The sequence below is a fragment of the Eupeodes corollae genome, chromosome 1 (assembly GCF_945859685.1).
Source record: "Eupeodes corollae chromosome 1, idEupCoro1.1, whole genome shotgun sequence".
In the NCBI taxonomy this organism is placed as follows: Eukaryota; Metazoa; Arthropoda; class Insecta; order Diptera; family Syrphidae; genus Eupeodes; species Eupeodes corollae.
The window spans coordinates 80,836,890-80,861,205 of NC_079147.1; the positions used below are offsets into that span (position 1 = coordinate 80,836,890).

General features: G+C 39.0%; 3 protein-coding genes across 5 annotated transcripts in view; 2 read left to right on the forward strand and 1 right to left on the reverse strand.

The window, feature by feature from the left end:
• Positions 1–1,190: 1,190 nt before the first annotated feature.
• LOC129941612 (probable tubulin polyglutamylase ttll-15) lies at positions 1,191–3,122 on the forward strand. The gene is made up of 4 exons (XM_056050288.1): positions 1,191–1,348; positions 1,413–2,608; positions 2,663–2,876; positions 2,941–3,122. The coding sequence occupies exons 1-4, from the start codon at positions 1,325–1,327 to the stop codon at positions 3,055–3,057; spliced, it is 1,551 nt and encodes a 516-aa protein (XP_055906263.1). The 5' UTR covers positions 1,191–1,324; the 3' UTR covers positions 3,058–3,122.
• On the reverse strand, positions 3,021–4,200 carry LOC129941613 (uncharacterized). Its single transcript, XM_056050289.1, has 2 exons — positions 3,427–4,200; positions 3,021–3,369 (listed from the first exon to the last, which is right to left on the reverse strand). The coding sequence occupies exons 1-2, from the start codon at positions 4,124–4,126 to the stop codon at positions 3,125–3,127; spliced, it is 945 nt and encodes a 314-aa protein (XP_055906264.1). The 5' UTR covers positions 4,127–4,200; the 3' UTR covers positions 3,021–3,124.
• A 14,130-nt stretch (positions 4,201–18,330) lies between these two features.
• The window catches only part of LOC129940076 (proteoglycan Cow), a 189,365-nt gene continuing 183,379 nt past the window's right edge, over positions 18,331–24,316 (forward strand). The window contains exon 1 of one of the 3 annotated variants that reach the window (XM_056048344.1): positions 18,331–19,134. In XM_056048344.1, coding sequence (XP_055904319.1) covers positions 19,018–19,134 — 117 coding nt within the window. In that variant the 5' untranslated portion in view covers positions 18,331–19,017. The remainder of the gene's footprint in view (positions 19,135–24,316) is intronic. The other 2 variants (XM_056048418.1, XM_056048483.1) reach the window with 2 other exon arrangements.

A 24,316-nucleotide genomic window follows, 5' to 3' on the forward strand; every position in this document is an offset into this window, starting at 1 on the left:
TTTATTAAATACATAGTTTCCTGCAGCGCTACTAGGCTAAAGGAATCAAACAGCTGGTTGTCAAAGCCTTATGGTCACAGCAACACTACGAAATTGATTCCCTCAGATATTATCTCTGTAGACACTGACTACTGCACTCCTACTTTGAGCCTTAGTAAGGGTTTTAAGGATATTTTTCCATCGAGAGAAGATTGGGAGGATGCCATCGTGTCGATAGGTTTCGACACAACCATCTTTACTGACGGCTCAAAGATGGAGTGCGGAGTTTGTTCTGAGATCTTTTCTGAGTCACTAAATGTAGCCAAATCCTTTAGGCTTCCTGACTTTGTTAGCGTTTTTCAGGCTGAACTGCTGGCAATAAGGGAGGCATGTGAGATACTTAAACAAAGCCCAAACCAAAACCGAAATGCGGCTATCTTTACAGACAGTCAGGCAACTGTAACTCGGCCACATCCTCATCTAAATTGGTCCAGCAATGTCGCGATGAGCTTGCGAGCCTTAATATTAACCTCGGTGTTACCCTGATCCGGGTTCCGGGCCATAGTGGTATCGTGGGAAATGATCGGGCTGACGAGCTAGCCAGGCAAGGATCGGCCCTTCATAGCTCACTTGCGGAAATGGTTAACATTCCTCTTGGTGCTTTGAAGGGTAAAATCTTTTCTATCTACCAAACTGAATCAAACCGAAGGTGGAGCAATTTACCCAACTGCATTATATCTAGGAAGATATGGCTATCGAAAACAAAGATTTGAGACCTAATCTTTTTTCTCAATGCGACAAAATGGCTCTAACATGATCGCTATGAAGCTTCTCTATAAATCTATCCCTTTCAATCAAAGGTCAAACGAGTTTTTGGTATCAAAACGGCGCACTACAGCGCTAATTGGATCTCAGGCTAGGTTGCCTTGAGATCGCCATTTCTACCTACCAAATCTCGGATGAAAATAACGTGGTAAATTTTATCGATTTTAGACACCGATTTATTTATCAATCTGTAACATTTTTCACAAATCAATTCTAAACAGCTTAATTAATTATATAAGTGTCAAGACTAATTATCCGTTCAATAAACTTAAAGCATGTTGAATGTAAACACAGCATTATGTAAGATAATGAATACTGGCAGCACTTATGAACTGAAACAACATGAAATGTCAAACACTTGACATTTCACAGTGGCCTACAAATTTGGCTCTCATATATATTTTAGTGAAAGTTTATTTATTTATTTTTATGGAATTTCATTTGCCCTTATTATAAATTCCGTCCATGTCGCTTCGAGAAATTCTTTCATTATTTAAACAAATTTAGTGAAAAATCTTAAATGGAAAGCGACAAAATCCAAGTGGTAAGTAAATCCTTACACCAATCCATTCAAAAACCTTCCTAAACTACACAAATTGCATTTCCAGCCTCTTCTCGTCGATGAAACTTCATCGTCGGTTTCGGGTCAACCGAAAATCACAAGTGTCCCAATTAAAAGTGTCTTGGTGTTTCTAATTGCCACTGTCAGCTGTGCAGTTCTATTGGAATTTCTCCCAAACACTACCCACAGCCTATTTCCGGCCAAGTCATCCAATGACACCTCCGCCCAACAACAACTGTCACGTCCAAAGTATGCTATTTATGGTCTAAGTAAAACCGAAGAACATCTCGATCATGTGATTGCTGTGTTGGAGCGTCTGGGCTATGAGCGCACAGCGTTTGAAGGTGACCAGTGGGATCTGCTTTGGGCACATGACTATCCATTTCTCTCGATGAATCTCAAGAATCTCCAGCCACACAAAAGAATCAATCATTTTCCCGGTTGTGGCTTCATAACAAACAAAGTAGACTTGTCCACAACTCGTTTGCCATTCCTTCCGAGGGCCTTCAAGCTCCCTGGAGATAAGGACGAATTTCTTGAATATATTACAGAGAAACCACAAGCTCTCTTTGTCCAGAAACACAATGAACACAGATTCATCGAGATCAAGGAACCGCATCACATCAATTTGGATTCGAATAGTAGTTTCGTTCAGGAATTCATTCAGAATCCGTTCCTCGTCGATGGATACAAGTTCGATATTGGAGTCTACGTCGTTGTGACCAGCATCGATCCTCTCAGGGTGTACATCTACACTGGAGATGTGCTCTTTCGGTACTGTCCAGTCAAATACCACCCATTTGACCCGAAGAACGTAGACAAGTATGTGGTGGGCGATGATTACCTCCCGACTTGGCAGGTTCCCTCATTGGTGAAGTACTACAATAAGTTCAACGCAAATATGAGAGGAGCCTTCGATGCCTACGTTCGGGATCAGGGTAAGGATCCCCGCGGCGTGTGGCAACAGGTGGAAGACATAATCCGTCGCACTGTTCAATCCAAGGAGAAGCAAATGGCTGACATTTTGCGCAACTACAAAACCAGGAACTTCTTCGAGCTGATGCGCTTCGACTTGATTATCGATGAGAACCTCAAAGTCATCCTCATGGAGGCCAATATGAGTCCGAATCTCTCCTCGGCCCATTTCAAGCCGAACTCATTGCTTTACGAACAGATTCTGTACAGTGTGCTGAATCTTGTGGGCGTTGGGTCGCCTATTCCACATTCATTGCTGTCTGCAGGGTAAGAAACAAAACTCAAAACTTCGCCATGGTTTTTATGAATCTTGTTTTGCAGCTCCGAGGAAGTGGAGGAGATGCTCTCGAATGACAGAAACATAGCAACGCTGTTGAATATCTGTGCCGACTTCGATTGCGATAAATCGTGTAATGTTCCCGAGTGTGAACTTTGTTTGCCTTGTCTCAGTGGCAGGGAACATCAGGCCTTGCACACAGCCTTCCGAGAGCACCTTCACCGCGTCAACATGAAGAGAATCATACCCAAACCGATTGTAAGAATACAAATTATCTGCCCACAAGTCAAGTGGTTGAATGATTTATCGTTCTCTCTTCCAGATTGACCGAACCAAGTTCGACATCTCAAAGGAAACTCTTAATCTTTCCACGAAGAACCAATGGATGACAAGGTGGTTCTATGCCAAGTGCATGGATGACATAACCTGGTGCTTTTAGACAAACGTACTTAAGTTCAATGTGCAATGTATTTTTTTATAGTATTAAATATTTTTAGACACAAATTTTAGAGGTGCTCATTGATTTTGGAAGTAGAGGGAAATAGAGATTCGCCATTTTTAGCTGCATCGAAGATTAGTTGCTGTGTCCTTTGACGGAATTCGTTGTGTTTGAGTTGCTTCAGGAATGTGGCTACAAACTTGATGGGGTCTTCAGGCTGATAAATGTGCATTGCCGCCAGAGCTGCTACGAGATCTTTTGCGATGTTTTTCTTGAAGTATTCATAGAGTTCCGAACGTTTTGATATTTGTTCTGAAATGAAAAAGAACAAAGGTCATTGATGAATTTATTCTCCACTATATAGTTTACCATTTCTCATCCAAGCAAAGTCCATTAGGAACTCTGAATATTTATGAGAATCCTCAGTGAAGTTTGAGGAAGACGAACAAGAACCGATTCCACTGCAAATACTCTTTTTGTCGTCGATCAGTGTAAAAATATGCCCCAAGTCCTTTTCGCATGAATCAATATAAAAGAGTTCATCACAGAACTTCCTATCGATCGACTTCAAACGTACGTCTACATATGGGCGCACACCTCGATCACAAACCATTTGAAAACGTTTCAAACTTTCCACTTGAATATCGTGTGTGTTCTTGAATTGTGATTTGAGTTGGAAAAGTTTTTCAACATTTCGATTGATTGCTTCGCAATTCTTTGCTTTGGTTTCTTGGAAAATTTCAATTTTCTTTGAAAAATCCAAATTTGCCATTTCGATTTGTTTGACGCGTTCGGCAATAAGTTTGTTTTGTTCGTCTTGTTCGGTAGTGTCGTCTTCGCGAAAGTATTTGACATCGGCTTCGAGAGTATTCAGTTGTTTGTCGAAAGTTTTTTTTAGATTTTGGATTTCGATGTTTGTGCATTTGATTTCGTTGTCAATTTGGAGGAGATCATAGAGAACGACACGGATGGCATTACGTTCGTTGAGGAAATTCAAATGGAATTGTTTTTGAGAGATGGTATCCCAATTGTCTGGGGTAAGTTTAGGGATTTCTTTGTTGTTGTTCATGTTTGTATTTAATTTTTCGAAATTTATAATTTGTAAACGTTTTATTTCTGGATTCCTTTAATTATTAAGTGTAAAAAATGAAGTTCAGATGTTATGAGGCCAGGTTGTATGGAATATAGAAACTTGTGAAATGATGTGGGCGTCAATTTGAAGTTTTTGGGCATTTGGGGAGTTCTGCAATAATATGAATATTTTGTAGTTGGTGGTTTTATACTTTCGGATGTTGAGGATTAGTATATTTAGCAAACAAAGCTTAAAGAAAGCGTTACAATTCTTCTCTAACGCACTCAAAATCTAGAAAGTAAAACATAACACCAGCCATATACAGTTTGGATCATTACTAATATGACACTCTATATATATTATAATCGGTTTGTCATTGATCTGCTATCAAGGCGTTACTCGCGAACATGTGCATTCAAGAGGACACAAGCGTCCACAGGTTTATTATTAAAACACACCCCTGTCTATCAACTCCTACTCTCATCTCCCCAAGGTGAAAATCGGGTGCCTAGTACCTCAACTGGAGATTGGGTTCCAAAGTTGTTGGGGCAGCAAACGAGAGAGGGGGGACAAGGTGTTTCCACTAAAGCACCTCTCCTTATCCAGACGGCAACGGAGGAATTCCCGAGATGGAATCAACGGTGGCATCTACAGTTCCAGTAAGGTTGAACTACTTAGTGAACACCTTATAGGGCTTCTTCGACTTATTCGGAGCCCAGGCCTGTAAGGAGCGGTTTTATCCGGCTCCCCATCTTTGGAGTTATACTTAGGATCTGGCCCTCCAGGTTGACTTCCTGGCCACGTAAAAGCTTTCATAGTTGCGAAGCACCAACAAGCCTCGGATACGGACAAACAACGCAAACGAATAAAGGACAACAAACTTCGGATATGCAAGTGGAATGTTAGGTCCCTTAACAGACAACGTCCGGCCGAAGAACGATATAAAGCAGATATCACTGCCATCCAGGAAATACGATGGGATGGGCCGGGCAAAAAGAGGATGAAAAACTGCGATATTTACTATGTTGACTGCTAATACGAAAACCAACAGCGCGTATTTGGATGCGGCTTTGTCATTGGAGCCAGACTTAGGCAAGAAGTCTTGAGCTATAGGTGCATCAATGAGCGCCTCATGACCAAACGCATCAAGGCTAAATTCGTCAACATTAGCCTGATATGCGCGCACGCCCCCACAGAAGAGAAAGACGACAACACCAAAGATATGTTCTTCGAGCTCTTTGACAAAACATATGAGCAGTGCCCTAGCTACGATATTAAAATAGTCCTGGGCGATTTTAATGCCAAGCTAGGAAGGGAAGACATCTTTGGTGGAATAATCGGTAAAAACAGCCTGGACCACAACACTTCCCACAACGGAAATAGGCTCATAGTTTTTGCTGCGGGTGAAAAGTCTCGAAGCCAGTACGCGTTTTCTACACCTCATCCACAAAGCAACTTAGAGTTCTCCAGATCAATCTACCGTCAACCAGATTGTCCATATTGCGATCGAAGCCAGACACGCTTCCAGCATCATGGATGTCCGAACTTTGCGAGGAGCTAACATCGACTCGGACCACCACCTCGTTGTAGCCAAGGTAGCACTTCGGGTTTCCAGACCCAAGGCAAAACAGGTAGGTGCTAGAAGAAGGTACAACGTCAAACGGCTACAATCGCAAGAGATCGCAAAATCCTTTTCGGACCAAGTTACAAGTAACCTCTCTCGAAGTTCTATGCCGCCAACACAATGTATCGAAAACCAGTGGCAACATAGCCAAAATCAGAGAAGCCGCCTCTGATGTGCTGGGAACAGGCAACAGGCAGAGAGCTGCTCATGAGCTCCATGAGCAGAAAAGGCGAGACGAACACCGACTTCTCAGAAGGAAAAAGAGAGGGCATGAGAAGCGTGCGGTCGAAGATGTTAAGAGATTCAAAAGGAATGAAGTTCGAAAGTTTTCTGAAAAGGTGAAACGAAATTCACCGGTACATATACCTGGAACCGAATGCTGCAAAGACGAAAGTGGAAACATCATAATGGAACCGCGGTCAATGCTGAGGATATGGAACGACCACTTCTGCAGACTGTATAAGGGCGACGACGAACTGAATTCCGCTGTCGGGCAGGACGATCCATTTAAAATAGACGACGAAAGTCAACAATCCCGTCCTCCCCACTTAGACGAAGCAAAGATTGTAATATCTAAGCTGCTCTTTAAAGCAGCTGGAGAAAAGTTGGTTAGGAGCATGCACCATCTTATCTGTAAGATATGGTCGGAAGAAAGCATGCCCGATGAATGGAACCTCAGTATTGTTTGCCGATCCTGAAAAAAGGAGACCCTCTTAACTGCACTAACTATAGATTAATCAGTCTACTTAACATCGCCTATAAAATTTTCTCCGCCGTAATATGTGAACGTCTAAGGCCCATCTTCAACAACCAGATAGGTCCTCATCAGTGTGGTTTTAGACCAAATATTCCCATTACAGCAGATCCTGGAAAAAACCCAAGAACACCAAATCGACACCCACCATCTTTTCATCGATTTCAAGGCCGCATATGACAGCATCTACAGGGACGATCTGTATAGAGCCATGTCTAGTTTTGGCATCCCTGCCAAACTCGTCCGTTTGTGCTGCATGACCATGGAGAATTCACGCTGCTCCATAAAGGTTGGAAGCAACTTAACAGAACCTTTCGATGTCAAAAAAGGTTTTAGTGATTTTAGATTTTAGGTGATTCGCTGTCATGCGATTTTTTTAACATCGTACTTGAATGAATAGTGCAGAACTCACACATCAACACTAAAGGCACTATCTTTCAAAAGTCTGTCCAATTACAAGCATAAGCTGATGACATTGACATAATCGTGATGTCAATGGGGCTTTTGTGAGTATTGAGGCAGAGGCGCGAAAATGGGTTTAACGGTTAATGAGGGTTAATGTCGTCAAGAAAGGACCAATGTGTCGCTACATAAAACCCTTATCATCCCCGTCCTGCTATAAGGCGCAGAAGCATGGACTATGACAAAAGCGGATGAAAGCACCTTGGGTCGGTTCGAGAAAAAAGTGATCTACGATCCCGTATGCATGGAATGGGAGTGGAGGAGAAGATGGAACGACGAGCTGTACAGGCAGCTAAAGCCCTGGATAAAGGGAAACGGTATGACTAACTTACTTGAGGTGGCGCTATAGTACGGGACGGCCCTGGGCCTTGAGCAACATGCGTTTTGCTGGCTCCATAGCTAGTTGTCTTCAGTTTCCCACCTGCGTGAGCCACCCGAGTCGGGGTATTCCTCTACTGAACCGTTCCTCTGGATTGGATTCAAAGACCTTCCGGGCTGGAGTGTTGATGTCCATTCGCTTTACATGATCCAGCCATCTAAGTCGTTGGACTTTTATTCTTTTAACAAGGTCAGTGTCGCTGTACAGCCAGTACAAATCGTCGTTGTATCTTCTGCGCCACTCTCCATCTACATATGCAGACGGGACTACAAATAACCCAAGCACCCTCAGATGCTCTCATCCTTCTTTGAACGGATCCAGACCTGAGCACCACAAATGAGAACCTGGACGTTGAGTGTCTTAAAGATGGTGATTTTAGTTGCTCGAGGGGAGGAGTTTACAACTTAAGCCTTCTAAGTCCAAAGAAGCAGCGATTTGCAAGAGTTATTCTAAGTTTGATTTCAGCGCCGGTGTCTATGTCTGAATTTATAGCGGTGCCTAGGTAGAAAAAATTCCTTAACTACCTTAAATGTTTTCTTTTGATGACAGCTCATACTTGGTCTTGGGCCTATTGTGTTGACGGTTGAGCTTTGCACAATGCTTTGCAGAACGATGTTGAAAAGGTCGAATGACAGTGGATCGCCATGTCTAGCTTGGTCGGCTTAGGTGATTTGCAATAGGATGGCTTTAGGTCCAAAACATGTTTCCAAATTTGACTAATTGCCACATTAGCTTTCGTATTCTTCAAACTTCCTGTCAAACTTCATTTCCCGTTTAATTATTGATCGATGCACACCTATTCGAAAGATCAAATGAAATTTTAACAGAAGAAAAACATTCCTTAATTTCTATGCATGTCTTCGATAACTTCACGAATTTCTTATTTAAGGTTTCAATCGATTATAGAGCCTTAAAGAAATGTGTTAAATAATTTCGGTGGCCAATTATGATAACCTCTTTGAGGAATAACACGGTTGGGACTGTAACGGCACAGTGTTAATAAATTGAAGGCTCTGAGCTCTGTTCTTGTTCAAACAATTGTTATCGTTTTAGACAATTATTAGCTGTTGTTAACAATCGTTAAAAGGTGTAGTTCCTAAACTTTAACGAGAATAAACAAATAAATACTTTGAAAAGATGATGGAGAAGCATCTCGTAGATATGGAACATAATATTAAAAATTAAAACTTAAGTTGTAACCTTAAAAATTCAAAAAATTAAGATAAAAAATAAATAACTTATATTTATTTGTTTACTCTCGTAAATCTAAACTACAACTTGGAGACAAGTAAACCACATCATGTACTAAACGTCGGTCGTTCTTAAACTCATTGATGTCAACTTAGCTGGGGAGCTGAGTTGAACTGTCAAAATGAATGATTTGTTAGAAGAAAGTAATTGTTTCTTTTATGGTTTGGTATTTAAAAGTAATTTTTCAGGAAACCAAGGTTTTTATTGATTTCTCCATCCATTAAATCTGATATTATTTTGGATAAAGTTATATTGACAGATCAACAATTTCTGACAGTAATTTATCCTTATTGATTCTAATAGATTCTAACAATGCGTAAGAATGGCACTTCATCATTTTTTTTGACATAACAACAACAGTTAACAATTGGTTAAAAAGAAAAGACCTCTGTTTAAGCGTGCATCATTTTTGGTGAAATGCTAAAAGATGACAGCATTAAATTGACATTTGTCTAAATAGCGTGCTTTTCAAAATCAAACCTCTTATTAGAAAACTTCTAGTAAATATAAGTTTGAAAATATCTCCCTTCCGCCTTTTTGTCTTTTGAATTTCACGAGCGCTACAGAGCTCGTATCTGGTAATTCTAAACATCATTTGAAAGGTCTTGACATAACCTACAAATAAGCAAGAGAAACGTTCCGTGAGATTAATTGTGTTTTGGGAGATGGAGATCACTTCCATGGAAAAGCGCGGAAGACCGGTGACAACGAATACCGATCAAATCATGGAATACATCGAATTAGGTCGGCATGTGGCATCTTGTGATATCGCTCAGGAGATGGCAATTAATCACCAAACCATTTTAAACCATCTGCAGAAGGCTAGATACAAAACAGCTTGGTGTTTGGGTGTCGCATGATTCGACGCAAAAAAACCTTCTGGATGGAGTCAACGCCTGCGATATGCTTCTGAAACGGAACAAACTCGACCCATTTTTGAAGTGGATGGTGACTGGTGTCGAAAAATGGATCACATACGACAATATCAAGTGAAAATTTCGTGGTCGAAGGCCGGTGAATCGTCCCAAACAGTGGCCAAGCCGGGATTGACGGTCAGGAAGTATTTGCTGTGTGTTTGGTGGGATTGGAAGGGAATCATCCACTTCGAGCTGGTCCTATATGGCCAGACGTTTAATCTTCCACCTACTGCAACCAAATGGACCGCTGGAAGCAGACGATCGACCAGAAGCGTCCAGAATTGGCCAACAGGAAGGGTGTTGTGTTCTACCATGACAACGCCAGGTTTGATGTTAGAAAAAATTGTGTTTTTTACTTAATTTGAAAAGAAATATTTTGGCAGTTATTATTTAAATATGATTTCTGGAATATGACTTCCACGACTTTCTCGGACGAATCTAATTTAGAGGTCCAATGATGACTGTTTCCAAAATTTGTGGCCGTATATATTAGGGTGGGTCATTTTTTAATTTCGCTGATTTGGAATTCGAATAGTAATAAAACGTGGCCAAATTACCATAGAAAACATTAAAATCCCACATTCAAATTTTTAAATTTTCAAATTAATTTTTTTTTTACAATCAAAGTAGGCTGCGTAAGTAACTTCATTTCTTTAACTTATTTGAAAGCGTCAAATAGTTATTTTTATTCATTTGATTGTGACCAAAACGGTGAAAGTTTGTGTGATAATATCAATAATAATACAAAATAATAATAATATTCTATCGTAGACAAACAGGATTGGAAAAACAGAGTAAGTTCTTTTAAAGTTAGCATCATTTCGAAATGGAAAGAACAAGGCGTTGTTATAAATGTCCAATTTTTGGAGCAATGGAGGAACTTAAAGAAAATATTTTACCAACTTACGCAGATGTTATGAAGTTTTACGAATGGACCAGATTTCATCTTAGGTTAGATAAACACAAAGAAAGAACCGTCCTTTTATGATGTAGCGAAAATAGTTTCTCAGAAGATAGAAAATATGTGGAAAAAAGCATCTCTGCCAATAGTTACCAATGCACGAATAATTCAGTTATTGAGATCATACCATGCAAAGTGCAAAACTTAAATAAATCTTTAAAAAGATGTTCTAACGAAAAGAAGCAGATTTTTTTGAAACAAAGCACAGTTTTGTTTGACATTTGCTCATGCAAATGCAAAGACATTTCCAAATGTATCTGTGCAAAAGAAAACAAAGTGCATAAAGAAGATCAAACCTTTTTATTAGATCAAAGATCTGAGAGAAAAATGAGGATATGTGGTGTCGATCGTGTAGCTTCTGCCAAATTGCAAAAAAAATAGAAAGATCAATTAGCCGTTCGACTTCAATAATACAAAAAGAGCAACAGAAAGAACAAAGAAAGGAGCAATTAAACAATTTATCTTCATCGTGTGATTCTGATAGTGACAACCTTTTCATAAGATCTACGTCAAACGAAAATGGAGAGATAAATACAAATAAACCCTCAAAGTCAAAATCAAAGACCAAAAAGACCACTATTCAAAACCTACCTCTGTTATCCAAGACATGTGATCGGTATGGAGTTTCTGATAGGGCAGCAGCCGCCATCGTTTCTGCCGCACTTCATGATCTTAAGTCCGATGTAGAGGTGATTGATAAATCTAAAATACGCCGAGAAAGAAACAAAGTACGGACCGAATTAACATCCAAAGCTTTATGTTCAAATGTTCCTGCTTTGTATTTCGATGGGAGAAAAGACAGAACTCTTGGTGTCGTTAAAAAGGGTAACAAAAGATACAAACAAGTTTTGACAGAGGAACATATTGCAGGGTACTGCAAAAGGTATAGAAGCATCCATTTTTTCACTGCTTCAAGACAAAAATATCTCACTTGATGACTTACTAGCTGTTGGCTGTGATGGCACAGCTACAAATACAGGCAAATTAAATGGTGTTATTAGAAAAAATGGAAAAAAGAATAGGTCGTCCTTTGCAATGGATAGTGTGTTTGTTTCATTTAAATGAACTTCCACTCAGACATCTATTCATAAAGCTTGATGGTGCAACTACAGGTCCTTCTTCGTACACGGGTGAAATTGGAAAAAAGCTAGAGGGTTGCGAAAAGCTATGTATTATAAAATATAATTCCATTCCCAGTACGCTGGCAGATTTGTCAGCAAAGGATTTAAGTACAGATCAGAAGTACCTGTATGAAATTACAACTGCAGAGATCACCGGAAATTTTCCATCTGACTTAGCAAGTAAAGCGCCTGGAGAAATGTCTCATGCCCGATGGCTTACGAAAGCGAACAGAATACTACGACTTTACGTATCTACAGCAAATCCATCGCAAAATGTAATTCATTTGGCTGAGTTTGTTGTAAAGGTTTATGCACCAGTATGGTTTCAGATAAAGATGCATTCAACTTGCAAGGACGGTTCAAGACATTTTTGGAAACTTATTGAGGAGTCTCGATATCTTTCTCCTGAACTCAAGCAAGTTATAGATCCAGTAATCCAGTGAAATGCATACTTTGCACACCCTGAAAACCTTTTATTATCAATGTTAACAGATAGTACACTACACGTTCGGGAGCTTGCTGCCAGAAGAATTCTCAAAGCTAGAAGTTCGACTCTTAAAAGAAACGTGCCACGAGTTTTTGAAGTCCCAAAAATTAATTTGTATGCTTCATCATACACTGATATGATAGATTGGCAGCAGAAAATTTATGAACCCTCAGTTTTAAAAGATGTTCCTAATGATGAAATTTTGAAAATTATAAATTCAAGGGGTGAAAGCAACTTAACGTTTTTGAGGCTGCCTTATCACACCCAAGCAGTCGAACGTTCTGTCAAAATTGTTACCGAAGCTGCGATGTCTGCATGTGATGACAAATCTAGACAGGGTCTAATTCAAGCAAAAATAGCGTCCAGAAAATTCATGCCGAAATTTGAAAGCAAACGTGACTTTAATGTTAATTTTAATTAACTTCTAACATACAAAAAAGTGTTTAAAGTACATATTTAATTTGTATGTACATTTTTATTATAAATACTTGGTTATCTAAGCTGGTAAAAAATAAAACAACTTTTAAAATAAATATTTTAACATTTTTAAAATAATTGATTTTTTCCGAAATTAACGTACTTTCAAACTCAAAGCGCAGGCTGAAGAACGTAAGTAAATCTTTTTTTTTCTCTTAAATATTAAAAAACAACTTATTTAGCAACGTTTTATCACTATTAGAATTTAAAAAAAAAAAAAAAATGTCATATAAGAGTGACCCGCCCTAGTATATATCAGCCATTGGCGAATGTTGTTCTACCAGTGTTCAATAGTTTCGGACCTATCGGTGTAGACTAACGACTTCTCACAAGAAGAAATAGTGAAGAGGTGTTAAAATAAAAAGTATCCGTTCTTTCACAACTTCATGTTTTGGTCGTTTTTTTTAAGGAATTACGCAAGTAGTCTCTTCAAAAAAACTCATATTTGCTTTATTATTTCGTTTCAAAAGAGATAATTCATCCTATTTCGCGTCGAAAACTTAACCGAATTATTTGAACATACTAGCACTTACCTTAGTGTGATTATCGTTAAATATCTTCACGTTCTTTTAGACTGCTAAAAATTGTCTATTATTGCAAGATAATCCATAACATTGAAATGTGCTCAAAGACCCAAACCTCAACCCTACTCAAGACTCTGTAACCTCTTTAATTCCATAACAGAAAGAGAATAATGCAAAAGTTCTCCATTGCTTGGAAAAAACTGCTTAACAGAAAGTAGATACAGGAAATAACATAAAAGCCACGACCATTCACCAATGGATAGCCATCCTTGATTCTGCTTCTACCCTCCCCGAGAATCCGAAAATAGTGTAACATTAAACTCCTAAAGGCAGGCAGGTAGGTAGCTAAGATTTAAGTACTATAGGAACCGCAACCATCATCCTTTGCCACTACCATTCTGCCAACATCACAGTCACCGCTGCTGGCACCACAATCCAGCCAACAAATCCCAATGTTCCACGAGAAAGGAAGGTGTAGTATAAGAGTACACAGGGTGGCACAAATCGTATCAGCACTGGAACAGTGAGTGGCAAAAGCAAAAGGCACGGCCACTCAAAATTCAAGGGGACATAGCATTTAGAGGTAACACCGTTGTAGCACTTAAAATTTTGAACTGAAAACAAAAACTTAATGAAAATCGATTTACCTCGCTTCGCACACAAAAAGAAAAGAAAAAACAAGGACAACAACAATTTGAATGGAAAATGCGCAATGAGAGAGTAGCTCAGTTGCGCATGAAGTAGTTTTGACTTGAGCGGGAGATGCGAGAGGTTGGTATTCATTGTTTCACTCAAACGAACGAATATTGGGGAGCCTTGGGCTAGACATTTTAACACAATAGAGGGGTGCCTTTGCAACACAACATGACATTATGAATCTAATGTGCGACACTTTTGTTCGAATAAAACACTACTCATGGTGTTTGTCACCAGTATTAACGAGGGAGTTATTTTGTTGGGGATATTTTCGTACTTATCTACTATTTAAAAGAGAAAAATAATACAAAAAGTCTTAACGTTGGGCGCCATTTCAAACAAGATTCGAGATAATCGCACCGATTACAGTACTTGAATTCGGTGAGTGTAGGCTGCAGAAGGAATCAAATGTCAATTTTGACATTTCTTCCATTTTAAAAATGTCACTTTCGTACTTATCATGCATGTACACCAAAAACCAAATGGTTTGATAATGAAACTCCGTAAGCTTTCATTTGTTAATCTTCAGTTGATCAGATCAACAAATGCTCTTATTTTTAAAAACATTTATCTTCATATTAACAAGGATTTCAAAGAAAAAAGGTAACTACGTCAACAATGTTGCAAAAGAACTGGCAAATTGTAAACACTCGAAGGCTTTCGTAAGCTGAGTGGTCGTGATAGAGGCATGGTGACTGCGCTCGAAGTTGAGAAACTAGCAGCTCATTTTAAAACTCTTTTGTTGGCTGATGAGAATCTCCATGCTTTCCATTATGCACAACCCAATGTTACTATCTTCGAACTGGATTATCCTATTACTCGACCTGAGCTTGAAACAACTCTAAGTAAAATGAAAAATAATAAGTCTCCTGGCATTCCAATTGAATTCTATAAGAATAGTACGGAACCGTTTTAACGAAATGTATACAAATTATTTTGTTCCTAACATTTTCAACAAAGCGGTTATATTCTTACTTACTTACTTAAGGTGGCGCTACAGTCCTGTGTGAACTAGGGCCTCACCCAACAAACTTCTCCATTTAGCTCGGTCCCTACCTGGAGATCTCCAGTTTCGCGCTCCAAGTTGGGTGAGGTCACTTTCCATTTGTGCGCGCCACCTGATCTGCGGTCTTCCTCTACTGCGCTGTCCTGTGGGTGTGGATTCGAAGACTTTCCGGGCCGGAGCATTGGTTTCCATGCGCTCTACGTGACCCAGCCATCTTAGTCGTTGGACTTTTACCCTCCTTCGCTCGTCGTGCCATCTTCTCGTCCACTCCCCTTCGATGCATACGGGACCGTAGATCACACGAAGAACTTTTCTCTCGAAGCGACCCAAGGTGCTTTCTTCCACCTTTGTCATAGTCCATGCTTCTGCACCGTATAGCAGGACGGGGATGATAAGGGTCTTATATAGCAACACTTTGGTCACTCGAGAGAGGACTTTACCACTCAATTACTTTCTTAGCCCAAAGAAACAGCGGTTAGCAAGAGTTATTCTGCGTTTGATCTCAGCGCTGGTGTTGTTTTCTGCATTTACAGCGGAGATTGGGTAAACGATGTCCTTGACTACCTCAAAGTTACGTCTGTCGATTGTGACGTTTTGACCCAGACATCGGTGTTGTAGGTCCTTTCTTGATGACAGCATGTACTTTGTTTTGCCCTCATGGACCGTTAAACCAATTTTTGCCGCCTCTAACTCAATACTCACAAAAGCCCCATTGACATCACGCTGAGTTCTTCCGATTATCTCAATGTCATCAGCATATGGTACTAATTGGGCAGACTTTTGAAAGATAGTGCTTCTAGTGTCGACGTGTGAGCTAGTAAAAAAATCGCATGACAGCGCATCACCTTGTCTTAAAGGTTCTGTTAAGTTGTTTCCAACCTTTATGGAGCAACGTGAATTCTCATTGGTCATCCTGCACAAATGGACGAGTTTGGCAGGGATGCCAAAACTAGACATGGATCTATAAAGCATGTCCCTGTAGATGCTGTCATATGAGGCCTTGAAATCGATGAAAAGATGATGGGTGTCGATTTGGTGTTCTTGGGTTTTTTCCAGGATCTGCCGTAATGTGAATATTTGATCGACTGTGGACTTTCCTGGTCTAAGACCACACTGATAAGGACCTATCAGGTTGTTGACGATGGGTTTAAGACGTTCACATATTACGGCAGAGAAGATTTTTTAGGCGATGTTAAGTAGACCGATTGCGATTAGTCTATAGTTGGTGCAGTTTAGAGGGTATCTTTTTTCAAGATCGGGCAAACAATACTGAGGTTCCATTCATCGGGCATGCTTTCTTCCGACCATATCTTACAGATAAGATGGTGCATGCTCCTAACCAATTTTTCTCTTGATCTTGTGCTTTGTCTAAGTGAGGAGGACGGGATTGTTGGTTTTCGTCGTCTATTTTAAATGAATCTTCCTGTCCGACAGCGGAATTCAGTTCCTTGTCGCCCTTATACAGTTTGCAGAAGTGGTCCTTTCATTTCCTCAGCATTGACTGCGGTTCTACTATGATGTTTCCACTTTCGTCTTTGCAGCCTTCGGTTCTAGGTTTATGTACCTGTGAATTTCGTTTCATAAGACTTTCAAACTTCATTCCTGCTCTCAACATCAGCAGCTTTCGTCCTTTTAGGCAGCGCCGCTTTGCGTGCCTGTTATTTGGCTGCATTTGCCTGCCGACATTCCTCATCAAACCAGGAGTTCCTTGTTTGTATTTACTTGAAACCCAACACGTCAGAGGCGGTTTTTCTGATTGCATCTTGGCAATGTTGCCACTGGTTTTCGATACATTGCGTTGGCGGCATAGAACTTCGAGAGTGGTTACTTGTAACTCGGTCGAAAAAGGATTTGGCGATTTCTTGCGATTGAAGCCGTTCTATGTTGTACCTTCTCGCAGCACCTCCCTGTTTTGCCTTCGGTCTGGAAACCCGATATGTTGCGTACAACAAGGAAGTGGTCCAAATCGATTTTAGTTCCTCGGAAAGTTCGGACATCCATGATGCTGGAAGCGTGTCTGGCGTCGATGGCAATGTGGTCAATCTGGTTGACGGTAGATTGATTTGGAGTAGTCCAAGCTGTTTTGTGGATGTTGAGGTGTGGAAAACGGTTATCATGAAATTTCGCCCCGCAGCGTAATCTATGAGCCTGAATCCGTTGTCGGAAGTGTTGTCGTGCAGGCTGTTTTTCCCGATTATTCCTTGGCATTAAAATCGTCCGGGACAGTTTTAATATCTTAGCTTGGGCATTGCTCATATGTTTTGGCTCGAAGAACACATTTTTGGTGTTGTGATCCTTCTTTTCTGTGGGGGCGTACGCGCATATCTGGCTAATGTTGCCGAATTTAGGCTTCATGCGCTCGTTGATGCACCTATAGCTCTAGATTTCTTGTCTAAGTCGGGCTCCAATGACAAAGTCGCAGTTTTTCATCCTCTTTTTGCCTGGCGCATCCCATCGTAATTCCTGAATGGCGGTGATGTCTGCTTTATAGCAGTCCAGGGCCTCCGCTAATTCTTCGGCCGCACGTGGTCTGTTAAGGGACCTAACATTAAGCGTACACATCCTAAGTTCGTTGTCCTTAATTCGTTTGTGTAGGTTGTCAACAGTAAAACCGTCTGTATCCGAGGGTTGTTGGTGCTTCGCAACTATAATGTTTTTACGTGGCCAGGAAGTCACCCCGACGATACAACCCCTAATCTGGAGGGCCAGTTCCTTAGATTCCAAGGACGGGGAGCCTGATAAAACCACTCCTTATAGGTCTGGGATCTGTAAAAGATGTTCACTAAGTAGTTCAACCTTCCTGGAACTTTAGACGCCACCGTTGATTCCTGATGCTGATATTGTAACAAAGTTTGGTAGACTCAGGTTGGTGGGTTAGACACTTAGCTTGTATGAGCTAAGAGGAACCAGCTCGGAAAATACTTTGCAGTACATTTTATGGTAGACGGCAGACAATGCTTACGCTGGAGAGATGGCGTAGACCAGGACACCCGAAGCCTTCGGGTGCGCAACTGGCGTCGGCTCGCGATCAGGATAAATTTGGAGAATTATTGTATGAGGCCGGAACCGGATCAAAGTTTTCGAGCTGATTATGAGATGAATTAAAAAGGAAAGGATCTAAATGAAGTTATGTAAAAGACTTGAAATAACCTAAAACAAACTTAAATTCTATGGCGTAGCGTTATCGTATTTGTTTCTGTTAAAAAGTAAAGAAAACTTCCACAATATCTTAAGAAACCAGACTTTTGAAACTGACATTATAGGTTACTTTATTTTTAAGTTGTTATTTTCCTTAAACAAAATTCCCCCGTCTATCAGCACTAAAACCCATCTCTCTGTTTACTCTCCAAAAAGTTCCAAAAATTTAATAATTTTCTGAAGTGAGGTATACTCTTTTAGTAGAAAGCAGAAGCAGAAAATTGAGTGAGATTCTTCGCTTATAGTGGAACCAACCCCTCCTAATTGCCGACTCATTCGGAAGCCAGCTACTTTTATTATATTCCATTCGTGACACATTCCTTGCTGCCGCACCACGACAACAAAACCAGAGCACCCAAGAACTCCACCAGAGAAGAAGCAGTATAAAAATCTGTTTTCCACAAAATTTTTCGTGCATAAGGGGGTTAAGAATCTACCACCCTTAGCCAAAGAAATATAAACACTCAGCAAAAATACCAATACTGCCTCTGCTCTCTCCCCAACAAAATAAAGGGGTTCTTTTTGGTTTTTGGAGTCGTATATGCGCACAACCAATTCAAAACAATTTACCAAAAGAAAAAGAAACAAACCTCTCGAGTAGTATAGTGCACTTCCGAAACTCATAAAAAAATTCCATCACTAGTTCGAAAACGACGGTTCTTGAGACTACTAGTATTGTGAAAATAACGGACGGTCGTTCGGAGTACATTCAGTATAAAGCATATAAGTAAAATACAAATAGTATAATCCTTCTTTTTGTGTTGTTGTGAAAAAGTTCAAATCGGGTTTTGAGCTTCGTTTTCTTTTTGGAACGCAAGCGAATTTCCAAAATTTGGTGTGTTGAAATTGTGGGTAAAGAGAATCGGCCACAAATTCCTAATTGGAATATTATCGAAAAGTTAAACGAATACGACGGATTTTATGGAAAAAAAAGTGCTTGACGAAAAGAAAAAATAAGAAATAAGCAAAAATAGGAAATCCCTTGCCATTCACCATACATACACAAACAAATAAAAATATACAATTGCAAAATGAAGTGTTTACTTTTAATAATAACGGTATTTCTGGTGGTGTTGATGTCATCATCTTTGGGTGTTGAAGCTAAAAAGAAAAAATACGAAGGAAGCGATTTTGAATTCATTGATGAGGTAAGCTTATAATTTTGGAAGCGGGTACATTGAACATAGGACACAGGACGGGGGAGGGGGTTTAAGGACAGGGGACGAACAAGGGTTGGGTGGGGGCGGGCGTTAAGATGGTTATAACGAGGTTTTCATTTTTATTTTTTCTCGAAAGATAGACATCACTTCTAATGGTCTCGTCGAAATAATTCACTCTTTCATATCATGTATGACGATGTGTGTGTGTGTGTTTTGGGGATGTATGGAGGTGTGTGGTTATGTGTGGTAGTGTGTTTGTGCTAAAATGGTCGAGTCAGAAACACAGAATCTGAATCAGAAATCGTGTGTCAGCAGCAGCACAGCAGCAGCAGCGCCGCGAAAAATACGAGAAGAAGAAAAAACGAGTAAAAATCAATAAAATTTCATTACTGTCATCGTTCGTGAAGGGTAGTTCGTTTGCGTTCTTCTACTCGTATCTTCTATCTACTAATTCTTCTATATCCTACCCTTAGACTTCTTGTTTGTCTAATTTGTATGTTCTTCCTTGTTTTCAACCGTGAATTAGTAGTTCCAACTTACCTAGCGCTTCCTACAACCTAACTACCTATATAAGTTGAAGAAATCTTACATAATTTTATTTTTAATTAAATTAATGTACCTGCTTACTGAACCTTTGCTCTTAAAAATAAAAAAGGGTTTTTTTTCTTTAGGCCCTAAGTCCGTTTTCAAAGAGTTAACTCGTTAATTTGGAACTTAATTTTGTTGTTGTTGTTTTGTTGCGTTGGGAAAAAATAAAGATACCCGAAACCTCTTAACGCGCACACCATACATATAGCTGACATACAGCTATAGCTGTAGGTACACAAATAAACACGAAGGGTGTTTTTCTTCTTCTGTACGCCTATAAATTTTCCGAAATTTATACACTCACAACTTAGTTTCATGAAAGTGAGTACGTAGAGTTGCCATATCACAGTTTTTCATTCATCATACATTGTATCCTTTGGAGGAGACTCATGAGTCATGACATTTGACATTTTGTCTTGAATAAAAGTTCTTTTTTTTTAAGTTTATAAATGTCTCCTTTCACTTCCTGACACTTTGCAGCTATCAAGTTGGACAGGGAAACATTTATGGGACGTCAAAATGAGTCCAAAATGAACATTGTGAAATGGCGAGATGTTTTTCCAAAGCTTATCTGTCAAACTCATGACGCATTTATCGTGTTCATGTTTCTGCTTTTACAAAAAGGACCTCATAATCTCAGATAAGTAATTCAACTCATACTCGCTTTGAACGAAGGTTTTATTTATTCTAAAACTTTTAAAAACTGTAGTTTTTATTGAAACATTGGTAACCACATTCAAAATTATTCAACAAAATAAAAAAGTATGGTGTCGGTAGCACCTCAACGTCTGATTTCTAAATGAAACTTAACCAACTGTTTTACATTCTCGGTTATTCAGTTATTGGTGGAAATGGAAAATCCTTGAGTTTACTATTCTTGAGTCATGGTCTTTTGGGTTTTTAGAAGAGTGAGAAATTTAATTTTATATAATATTTTATAAGACAAATAATTGGCTTTGGTGCTTATGTCACTATCTCGTGGCATCAATTTTATAGAGAAAGTCCATGTTTTTGTTTAACTGATAAAAGGATAAGGGTTGAGTATATTCTTATCTTAGAGGTATATAATAATTTGACAAATCTTGAAAGAGTGTTTGGGCCTTATCTTGGTTGTTAATGTCAAGTTTTCAAGAAGGGTAGTGGGAGCAAAAATGGTTTGAGAAGCTTAAATTCACTGCATTTTCATATTTGTATTAAGAGATAATGCTGGTTGATTGTATTTCTTTAGTAAAGAAAAAAATCTTGACGTTGGGCGCCATTTCTAATATGATAAAAAATTAAAAAAATAACTAAGAAATATTTAATGTTAAAAACTTTAACGGGCTTCTATTGAATGAGAGGATAATTAAGCGGGAATGCTTGATAAATGATATTAAAATTGATGTCTTATTTCCCAAACCTTTTAAAGTCATAAAAAGGTGTAAGAAGAAAAGGTCAGTAAGTCAAAACTTTGGAAAGAACTGCGACACACTTAGAACAGCTAAGCTACTACTTACAAACACTAACCATCAACAGTTTTAAGCTTGTAACACTCGAGGGCCATCCGTACTTATTCCAGGTTGTATATTCTCCATAGTTTGATACGTTGATGGATTAAGCAAATCAGACAAATTTGATTTATAAGCGCCATTAAACTCTGAAATTGTTGTTAAGAACCTTACCCTCTGTCAAAGAAGTAGACCGGATCTCTTAACTGTTCACTGCAAGTTGAACATACAGAATTCTAGGGTTTTGGAATGAGAACCGAGAGACTTCACACTATGTATGGGTTTAATGTAATGTAACGTTTTTTAAGCAAAGACAAATTATCTTAAAGAAGTAAAAGAACTTTACCTAAATATTAAAGATCCTTAAAAGAACTAGTTTTGAGGGTGGACTATTTAATAATCATTCTCATATAGTCTGTTAAGTTAGTACAATAGATCTTAAGACCAAGAAAAAGTTTAAAGGGGTTAATAGTGACCAATTCACGTCGCTTCCCGACCAGCACACCAAACGATTACTATATGAATCTCGAGTGGGTTGGTGTTGTCCAAAATCCGACAATTTTCTTATTCACAAACCAATTCATTTAAAAATGAGCCTCATCGTTAAATATGGCTTTTCGACTAAAATATGGATCAACTTTCAACACCCTTTTGATAGTAAGGTTTTATCATTTGTACGATTTGTTCGACACTGATCAAAATCAATCAAAGCTTGGCTGCCACGAGCTGTCAAAATCAATCCGTCCCTATTGGATTACACCCTATAAGTTAGCACTGATTTAGAATTCAAAATTCTCAACTTAATGCTTAAGTACAGGTACAAGGAGGAGTTGAAAATGTTTAACTAATTTATTAACAATTTTATGTCAAAAAAGACATTAAACTCTGAAAATGTTATTCCGCAAGTACTTTAAATGAAGGATTTGAAAGGTACAAGTAAACGGTGATTTTTTAAGAGCTTGAAAACTTTAAAAAAAAAACGCATACAATTTGCAAAATCTCATCGATTCTTTATTTGAAACGTTAGATTGGTCCATGACATTTACTTTTTCAAGATAATTTCTTTTAAATGTTGACCGCGGCTGCGTCTTAGGTGGTCCATTCGGAAAGTCCAATTTTGGGTAACTTTTTCGAGCATTTCGGCCGGAATAGCCCGAATTTCTTCGGAAATGTTGTCTTCCAAAGCTGGAATAGTTGCTGGCTTATTTGTGTAGACTTTAGACTTGACGTAGCCCCACAAAAAATAGTCTAAAGGCGTCAAATTGCATGATCTTGGTGGCCAACTTACCGGTCCATTCCTTGAGATGAATTGTTCTCCGAAGTTTTCCCTCAAAATGGCCATAGAATCGCGAGCTGTGTGGCATGTAGCGCCATCTTGTTGAAACCACATGTCAACCAAGTTCAGTTCTTCCATTTTTGACAACAAAAAGTTTGTTAGCATTGAACGATAGCGATCGCCATTCACCGTAACGTTGCGTCCAACAGCATCTTTGAAAAAATACGGTCCAATGATTCCACCAGCGTACAAACCACACCAAACAGTGCATTTTTCGGGATGCATGGGCAGTTCTTGAATGGCTTCTGGTTGCTCTTCACTCCAAATGCGGAAATTTTGCTTATTTACGTAGCCATTCAACCAGAAATGAGCCTCATCGCTGAACAAAAATTGTCGATAAAAAAGCGGATTTTCTGCCAACTTTTCTAGGGCCCATTCACTGAAAATTCGACGTTGTGGCAGATCGTTCCGCTTCAATTCTTGCACGAGCTGTATTTTATACGGTTTTACACCAAGATCTTTGCGTAAAATCTTCCATGTGGTCGAATAACACAAACCCAATTGCTGCGAACGGCGACGAATCGACATTTCACGGTTTTCAGCAACACTCTCAGAAACAGACGCAATATTCTCTTCTGTACGCACTGTACGCATTCGTGTGGTTGGTTTAATGTCCAATAAAGTAAACTGTGTGCGAAACTTGGTCACAATCGCATTAATTGTTTGCTCACTTGGTCGATTATGTAGACCATAAATCGGACGTAAAGCGCGAAACACATTTCGAACCGAACACTGATTTTGGTAATAAAATTCAATGATTTGCAAGCGTTGCTCGTTAGTAAGTCTATTCATGATGAAATGTCAAAGCATACTGAGCATCTTTCTCTTTGACACCATGTCTGAAATCCCGCGTGATCTGTCAAATACTAATGCATGAAAATCATAACCTCAAAAAAATCACCCTTTATGTAGGTGTACAGCATATAATATAGGTTGTCAATATCTGAGTGTTTAGCGATATGACATATCTAGAAGCAAAATGCCAAAGAAAATTAAACTCATCTTAAAACTCCATACTCCATTTGAACATTATTTTTGTTTTCTTTTTGACACAACAAACAACTTAAATGTCAATAGTTACCATGTGAATTCCACTTTCTTCCTAAAGACGCTTATGTCGCTTTTTTTTTAAAGGAAGGGATCTGTCGGGTTACTTTCTAGAGGTCCGTAGATTTTTGCTAACAGATTTTTAATTTATCAAATTTATTTAATCGCTGATTTAATAAAATATACAATCTTTCTCACACGTCAGGACGAAAATTAATAGTTTAACAAAAGATAAAATATAACGTGAAGTTATTGATTCCACAAGGTTAAATACTTCTAAGAAATCACTTTTCTTGACAAAACTTACTATTGGAGATTTGATTGATTTGGAGGATTTGTCAATTCCTCCACAAGAGCCAGTAACTGTGAGAAAACCTTTTAGGAGACACAGAAAAGGATATATTTCAAAACCCTTACATGACAGTTCTATGCAGTAAAAATCACATCACAGAGAGACTTAAACAATCAGATCAATATTTTCCACATCTGACCTCGAATTTTTCTCCTCAAAACACTTTCAACTCAAGCTAAATTGGAAGACTAACAATGTACATTTTCTGTATAACATCGTCATAAACGAACCTTTTCTGACATTTATGAATGTTAAAGTGACATATGGTACTAATATTTCTTTTGATTGGAATTCTTGATGAAAAAAAAAGTTATAAAAAGTTTTAAACTGATCTATGATTGGATTGATTCTGGTTTGTGT